Here is an 8,533-nt window from a genome sequence, read left to right as displayed (position 1 = left end):
AATTTGTTCTGTAGACAATAGATACATAATTCTTATTGAAAACTTTAAATTTCATATTTTTTTCTGATAAATTGGTCTAATTTTAGAGGTTTTGGCTACAAATTCCATACATTAGTTTTATTTATGTATTGAATTATTTATTTTTAAATCTAGATTGCAGGGATAATAATAATAATAATAATAATAATAATAATAATAATAATAATAATAATAATAATAATAATAATAATAATAATGGGAAGCAGAGCATTACTTCTACTATCCCCAGCATTTAAACCTGATCATATTTTGCTCAATCACTTCACAAATTATGGAGTTCGTCGAACCTTTAGACCGACTGAGAGGATGCATAGAGTTGGAGTCCGGGAGTACGCGGTTCATTCCAGTTTGGAGAGACCTGATGTCGCCCGTTTAGCAGAAACAGCTCGTATCTCTCTTACTCCACAGGAAGTAACTGCTCGATTATTCACACGGTTAAAAAAAGTAGATTGAACAGGGTTGTAGAACTCGCTAGTCGGGCGATGAAGTACTGACTAGCAATTATTTGGATAGAGATGTTCAATAAATACTTGAAACATAAACAGTTAAATTAAACGTAAACATAACATATCAATAAGAAAAGCCAAGGTTCGATTGCCTTTCAAAAAATTAGATTTTTTTTAACAAAAGGTCTGATTTTTGACAGACTTGGGGCAATTTTTGACCGAGTGATGTCACCGATTAGCTAAAAATTAATCAGTAGCTCACCGAATACTGGCTAGTCGTTGATTTCTTTCCAATTTTTACAACACTAATTAGGGCGCGTTTGTTTCACAGAATGGAATTGAATTGGAATTGGAATTGGAATTTGCATAGGATTTGGAATTGGAAAGAATTCGATTTGGAATCTAAACATTCCAATAGGATTTGGAATTGGAAAGAATTGAAATCCAGTTCCATTCTTGATGTGCTCGTTTGACAAATGAATTGTAATCTATCACCACAAATGAATTGGAATCGTTTTTTTTAACGGGGATAACAACGAAAACATTTTAGTTTTTTAGTTTTTTAGATTTTTTGTTTTTTATTTATATTTTGTGTTATGATTTTTTTAAAATTTTTTTAGAGGTTTTCTATTAAGATAAAAAACCCCTCAAAAAAATATTCAAAAATAATGATAAAAAATTCATAACTCAAAAAATATATCAAAAACAAAAAAAGTGAAAAAACTAAAATGTTTTATCCGTTGTCCTCGTTCCACAAAAAATAAAAAAGAAAAAGAAAAAAAATCTCGAGAAAATATTCCAATGAATTTACTTGAATTCCTCCACATTTTGGAAGGATTTGGAATTCCTTTATTTAAAGGAATTTGAAGGAATTGAATTCCAATTCCAATTCTTTGTACTGAACACACCAAACGGAATTAAGTTTCCAATTCCAACGAAACAAACACGTCATGCCATGGGATTTTAATTCCAATTCCTTTGAATTCCCTCGAATTCTGTGAAACGAACTCGCATGGAATAAGTTGACTGTATATTTTGGTCTTGATGCATATAGGCTGAAGAGTTTGCCCCCAAAATTCAGCAAGTGGTAGACTGGTAATCCTCTTTTACTTGATAATATGTGTTTCAGTTTTCAACCAATCGAATTGAACTTATCTTGAACTGTTGTGATTGTGTTATATGTTTATTTAAAGATTGACGAGTTTAAATGGCGTGACTTAACATGTGTTGTGGAATAGGTTTGGGCAGCTTCAAGATGTGGATCTTCAAAGTGTTGAACCAGCCATACGCCCAGGTGCGTGGACTTTAACACGTGTTGTATATATCGTGCTTTCTTTTAAAATTTATGTGTAGACGATCTTTTATGTTTGGGATAACATACAAATGTTATGTTTCTTGTTATAGATACTGAAGCAGGAAGCTTTCGAGAGGATAGTCCCGAAACATTTGACAACAGGTACTATGTTTTTTTTTTTTTTGGCTTGATTTTAGCGTTCGTGATAGGTTGTTTTTGTATATATTTTGAAAACAATGTAATGATTTGGTGACAGGGAGGCTATAATAGCTGCTATTCCAAGTTATGAGGAGCCATACATCAAAGTTCCCAAAGTCTTGAACAAGGATTAACACAGTAAGGTTAGCATTTCATTTGAAAGAAAAGTATTTAGTTTTTTTCCCCTTATTATTTGACCATTTTTGACATTTTCAGGTTTCTCGGTTATGGGTTGCTTCTCTCTCATGTAAACTTCAATATCAATTCATACGGTTTACTATTATTTGACATTTTACTTTTTTCCTTGTTAGGCTTTGTTGTTTAGAGTGTTGAAGCTAAATGTTATTTTGCGCATTTGAGGATTAGTTTAGGTGCATAATCATATCCAATTCTCGGTGATTAATGCAGGTCTAAAACATTGTAGATCAATTAATGTGTTTTGTTGCTTGCTTCAACTATTGGCTCAAAATTTTCAAGCATTTTTTTTCAGATGCAGACTGTAGTCTACTTTTGTATCAATAATGTGAGTCAATTTAATAGCTAACCATTTAGTGTATGCTTGTTCGTCAATCAATAAAAGGAACATATTTGATTGGAAAATGAAAATGAATCTTCTCATGTAAAAAATCAACTTTTCTTCTACATGATAACCAAAGAATTTGAAATTACTCCCTCACAACTATTGTCACCACCATCACCATCAACACTGTTTCATTTTAGTTTTTTAACAAGTTTATAAATCAACATGATTTTTTTTTAAAAATAGTTTTCAATTGGTTGGCATATTTCAACTCAAATCTAAATATCATCTCATCTAGTAGTTCCAATTCTAATTCTTTAAATTATAAACTTATCATTACCGTCATCACCATCCGCTTAACCCATTTATTTAAACATATCAAACAGTTGGCTAGAAATTATCAAGTTGTAAACATGTTAAAAGATTATTAAACATGTCAACCTAATAAAATCTACTTTATTCGCTATCTTTGATTAACTATTCAAATGAGTAAAAATGCATGTTGAACATAGTTTACAACTGTCTTTTTTTTTAAATATTTTTTTTCGAAATGTTTACAACCTTTTAACCCGTTTTATTTCAAAAGAATTAATTTATTACGGTAATAACATAGTTTCTTGGCATTAGTCATTCATAAACAATCGACGAGATCCTGTTTTAATCAAGCCATCAACCGGAACGGTTTCCATGCATCGTAGCTCAATCCACCACAACACCAGCCAATGTGTGGGTGCACAAACTAGCAATTTTATATTTAAAAAAAAAAAATCCCTACATGCAAGAAACACAATGGTATTAATATGAAACATCCCACATATCTTAAAAACTAAAGGTAGCCATCTTCCTTTTCTCAGTTGGCTTATTACACAATATGTTGAACATATGCATTTTACTAATAAACGTCCAGCATTGTTCCCCTTAATATCGCTTCAGCTTTCCTCACTTCCTTCACTGTCCCGATTACAAAAACCTATGAAAACAAAATTGCGAGTGTCGGGCCGGGATGATTTCATAACAAACAAGAATGTAAGATGCGATGCAATATTTACTAACCTTGTCTGGTGGTCCCTTGTCACCTCCAATGAATATTTCAGCACTGCCAGTACAACAAACTCATTATGATTAGAAATAAGACAAAACAATATATATATATATATATATATATATATATAAAATAAAAGAATATTAATTACTTGCAAGACTCCTTAATAGCCATAATGGAAGCTCCTTTTCTTCCAATAACGCGACCCATCTTCCCCGGTGGAACATCAACGACCCCTAGTATCTCTTCCTCAAGAGCCTTATTATCTGTAAAAATCTCCTCTGCAATAAACCATTTAATTAGAATCATACAAAAAAACATAACAGAATAATAAATAAATTAATAAAAAAACAAACCGGGAATTGGAGGGAGAGGTGGCCAGTCTGCATAATTATTATCACTAATGCAGAAACAACGACAATATAAAGCACCGCGAACCGCAAGATACCACAATGATTTTTGGTTCATTTTTACCACCATTTTGTTATATATATACAGAAGAAAACGAACATCGTCTGTAGCTGCACGCACCATCAGTTCAGACAATGGCCTATATTTCCAAAAATTTGGGTCCTGGAACATTTTCAGATTATAATTATAATATCATTTCCCGAAACCTATTTTGTAACAAAATGGACATTGATTTACACGTGCACGAACCTGCCTGAGAAGAACTCTAACTTCTTGCTTCTCAAGATAAGATATACCTGTTTCCAAAGCCTAAATGTGAGAATGCAAGTTATACAATATATTTAAAATGTTATAAAATGCAAGAAAAAAAATTTATAAAGAGGGTCAAAAGTACCACAGTAACGCGGGTCAGCAAGAAGACCAACAAATGATATGTAGTCGTCTGGTACTTTTGTCACACCTTCTTGCTCTTCAATCAAAGTGTAAGCAATCTGTGCCACAAATAAATAGTTATTATGACGTGATTAATAATAATAAAGAGTTATAAAAGTATTGACGTGTGATGCAGCGACCGTCACCTGGGTGTCAAATACATTGTTTAACTTAATATTGAATTGAAAATACAATGCCTACAAAATAGAAGTATGCAAGACATTAGACAAACAATATTATTTAAAAAAATGAAAATGTCGTAACGGAATTAAATAAACTAAAGACCTCACTATCTCGTTTACAGTCATGAATAACTTTCAAGACATTACTAGATTCAAGTGCAGGCTTACACGCTTCCACAAGTGCTCTTCCACCCTCAATTGCATCGACTAAGTATACAGCATCTGGAAAAGCCAACTGAAAGCCAAAAATAATGGTTTATTAAGAATATACACTAATAATAAAATTGACCAAGAGTCAACAAATTTACCTGCATAATACATAAAGTTCCATTGCGGCAAAGGTCAACACCTTCACAATCAAAACCAATCACCAATTTCTTATCGGGAGTCGGTTTCAAAAAATCAGTTGGAAGTTGACTTGCATGAGTAACAATGTGGACCGGAACTCCTTCACCACCTGAAAATAACTTCTAGTAAGAGCATGTTTGGGATTGAGTTTGAAAAATGCTTATTGGCTTATTGGTGTTTTCAAAAAGTCAATAAATTAAAATGTGTTTGACAATCACAAAAATCTTTCCTATTTTAGTTTTTTGAAAAGGTTAAAAAACAGTTTTTCAAAAGCCCCAAATCCTGGCTTTTCAAAATGGCTTCTTGAAAAAGCCAATAACCTAATAATCATTTTTCAAACTCAATCCCAAACACCCCTTAAATATATAAAAGTATAAAATTAAACAAAAAAATGATAACTATGTTACAGTACAAAAGTAGCTATGAAAATTAAACTAGATTACAGGGTGACAGTCTTTTGACAATCCATATCAGTTGCTCTGACATAATAACTGTTTAAACTTGCAATAACTGATTTCAAAAGTAGATGTTTGATTTGACTATCACTTACAAGAACCCTAAAAGCAGCATCAGTAATTTGCCCCAAATAGCTATTTTTCCCAAATCAAGAAAACACAAAAACTTAAGAAACAGATTCAATTTCACTGATTGCAAAAGTGGGTATTCACAATCTATCAAACACTTACACAACCCTTTTATAAAGTCGTGAAATTGGCAGGATCAAATTGGGTATTGAAGAAGTTATAAAACCCTAAATGAAAAGGGGATTAATAATAATACCAGGGGGTTCAGATGGAAGTGGGATGGGGGTCAGATGGTGAGAGGGAGAAGCCATGGCGATGATGATGGAACCATCCAAGCAGCGGATCAATCAAGAAAGTAACGCCTCCGATCTTTACTGACTATAGATAGACATACGCCAGATTTGATTTTCTTTTACGATTGGACTGATTTAGACATGCATTACGGAGTTGTACGCTACAATTTTGCTACTATTTAAATAATAACACAATATAAAATATAAAAACCATGCTCATCGTATATACAACATATATAAAAGATATAATATATGCCGGTGAGATTTTTATAATTAATAAGTGATTTAGAGTGTTGTGATTGGGGCAGAGAAAATACAGATTTTTAAAGTGGCTGTGAAAAACCGCCGGCCTAAAGGCCTATCATCTCCTGCTTCGGGGAAAAGCCGCTAGTCTGAAGACCTTAACTACTTTAAAACGCAATTGGAAAAAGATTCAAACTTGAGATCTTACGATCGCTAGCTCAAGTCTTTACTTTCTCTTCTATACTTGTTGAGCTAAAACTTATTCATTGGAATGTGAACATTTAGATAGAAACTGTAAGCTTTTGTAATTATTATTACTTTATTAGTCCAACGTACAACATTAAGAAACTAAACTAATTGTTTCTTGTTTTATCTTTTCGGCTTTTTTTTACTAGTTTACTTAAAGTGAAGTAGAAAGGAAGTTGGATTAATTTGATTTCATTAAAAAAATCTGAAAATGTGGAATGTTTAGAAACGGAATGTCCAAATGAAACATTCTAAAAATCTAAGGTGGTGTTTGTTTTTTGTCAGAAGATCTTCCTGGCCTCTTATGTTTACGTCGCACAGACCACGCGCAGACCTTTAGGCTTGAAGACTATTTGTTTTTCTAAAGACATTTCATTAAAAAACGTCTTCGCGCCCTCTTATCTTAGAAGACATGGACCAACCTCTTTTCACATCTTCTGCATTTTCTATCAAACCGTAGCCCCTTTTCATTCTACCTTCTCCTTCTCCTTCCCTTCATCTCCTCCCCTACCATCTCCCCTTCTTTTCCTCCCCGACCTCCACTACCGGCGACCTACACCACCGCGATCTCCACCACCGCCGCTGCTCCATTGCCGCGCCGCGCCGCACCGCACCGCCGCTCCTCCACCAACGGAATCTTTGTCAAGGTAAGATTGTATTAGATTTGTACATTGAAACAATTATTGTGTTTTGGTTTTACTTCTTGTATTAGATTTGTTATATGTATTTTGAATATTGATTATGTTTTGGTTTGATTTCTTGTATTAGATTTGTACATTGAAACAATTATTGTTTTCTATCTTTGTATTAACTTATGAATCTTGTTAGATAGATGCTTAGGTTTAGGTTTTATTGTTTATTAATATTAATTGACCACTTGAATATTGATTATGTTTTAGTTTGATTTATTGTATTAGGAAAGAAGGTTTGAGCAATGAGTTGTTTGAACAATACGAAAAACCAGATGTGTTATTCAGAAATACTCATGTGCACGTTGCTGATGAAGACGAGGTTGAAGCACATGGCACTACATCAGATCGTGAATATATGACGCAGTTACGAGATGAAATTGCGAAGTAGTTAATGCAAAGTACCGAATAGATTATTTGAAAAAAATGTTCGTGTTGTTTTATGAATATTATTGCATTGTTGTTTGACTATTATTTAAATTTCGATGTTGAATAACTTTTTTATTTAAATTTCAGCTTATTTAAAAATTTCTGTTTTATTTTAGCAGTTTGCAGACGTTAAAAAACAATCAGTCTTCTTCTTGCAGACTGCAGAGGTTTGGTCCACCTCTTCTTCTACAGATGATTGCAGATGTGGTTCGCATATTGCAGACATTTTACTTCTGAAAAAACAAACAGCACCTAAGTCTCCAAATTTCAAAGTTGGAGTAAAGAGAACAATACATTAACATAGCATTCTCAAATAAACTGAAACATATTTCTTTGTTTTTAAATATATCCAGAGGCAGCTTGTTGGCGAATGTTCCTCCTAGCTCTTCCTTAACAAGTTAAAGTATTATCTATCGCGAGTTGACTTAATGTCTCCTAAGGAGCAGATAACTTGCTAGTTAGTATGACTTCATGGAGGGAGATAACTAAATAACCTCCTCTCATATCTTAGTATCTTACATAAAATCAAACTTTTCTCCGAGAGTTACAATTAACTTACAAACTCTATTCATAAAGGGCTTAGACCATTCAGAATAAGACATTTTATGAGATGTGTTCATTTTAGAACTCATTTTTCAAATTAGTTCTTTCACAAGAAGTAGAAAAAACAATGATTTTTATAGATGATGAAACCAAGGAGGGTTAGGTTTTGAATTATTATGAGAAAAAGTTTGTTAAAAAAATGGTGTAGAATGTAAAAGGTAGTGATGACGTGACAACATTTTTGGGGACAGAATCACAAATTTTGTCCTTTAAACATAGCTCGTTTATGGATCAGGTCATTTAAAAAGTTTACTTTCAGACGATATCCTTTATATGACATGTTTATTTGATTTTCATCATTTTGACTAACTACCATCCAATTCCTTCGTTAAGTGTTTGCATGTGACTAACACGTGAGGGGTTTTTTGGTCTTTTAACATTTCTCTTAAACATGTCACATATCTTCTCTCTCTTAACCCTAGATGTAACCCCAAAGCCATTTATCATAACATTTCAACCCCAAATCAGTTAATCTAAAGTTTCTAAACCAGATTGAATTAAGCACATCCACCTGATCATCCGTCACAATCATATAAACGAACGAAAGAATCATGGAACCATGATTATACATTCGAGAAAGCCCTCGATCAAGCA

The 8,533-nt window shown here is 32.8% G+C and overlaps 2 protein-coding genes across 2 annotated transcripts; one reads left to right on the top strand and one right to left on the bottom strand.

Moving 5' to 3' along the window:
* The first annotated feature begins 208 nt into the window (after positions 1 to 208).
* Positions 209 to 2,137, top strand: LOC143592068 (glutamyl-tRNA(Gln) amidotransferase subunit C, chloroplastic/mitochondrial-like). Its single transcript, XM_077072080.1, has 5 exons — positions 209 to 450; positions 1,540 to 1,580; positions 1,724 to 1,779; positions 1,890 to 1,941; positions 2,036 to 2,137. The coding sequence occupies exons 1-5, from the start codon at positions 235 to 237 to the stop codon at positions 2,109 to 2,111; spliced, it is 441 nt and encodes a 146-aa protein (XP_076928195.1). The 5' UTR covers positions 209 to 234; the 3' UTR covers positions 2,112 to 2,137.
* A 1,136-nt stretch (positions 2,138 to 3,273) lies between these two features.
* LOC143592067 (exosome complex exonuclease rrp6-like) lies at positions 3,274 to 5,783 on the bottom strand. The gene is made up of 10 exons (XM_077072079.1): positions 5,693 to 5,783; positions 4,873 to 5,021; positions 4,668 to 4,799; positions 4,529 to 4,579; positions 4,345 to 4,441; positions 4,200 to 4,246; positions 3,896 to 4,112; positions 3,691 to 3,820; positions 3,551 to 3,593; positions 3,274 to 3,467 (listed from the first exon to the last, which is right to left on the bottom strand). Exons 1-10 carry the CDS (start codon positions 5,745 to 5,747, stop codon positions 3,390 to 3,392), a joined length of 999 nt encoding a protein of 332 aa, XP_076928194.1. The 5' UTR covers positions 5,748 to 5,783; the 3' UTR covers positions 3,274 to 3,389.
* Between the last annotated feature and the right edge of the window lie 2,750 nt (positions 5,784 to 8,533).

Source organism: Bidens hawaiensis, unplaced genomic scaffold (genome assembly GCF_021521415.1).
Source record: "Bidens hawaiensis isolate Kalapana, Puna unplaced genomic scaffold, B.hawaiensis_p1.1 tig00040498_1, whole genome shotgun sequence".
Taxonomy (NCBI): domain Eukaryota; kingdom Viridiplantae; phylum Streptophyta; class Magnoliopsida; order Asterales; family Asteraceae; genus Bidens; species Bidens hawaiensis.
The sequence above is the reverse complement of the archived record's forward strand: the minus strand, read 5'-3'. Positions and strand labels throughout refer to the sequence as shown.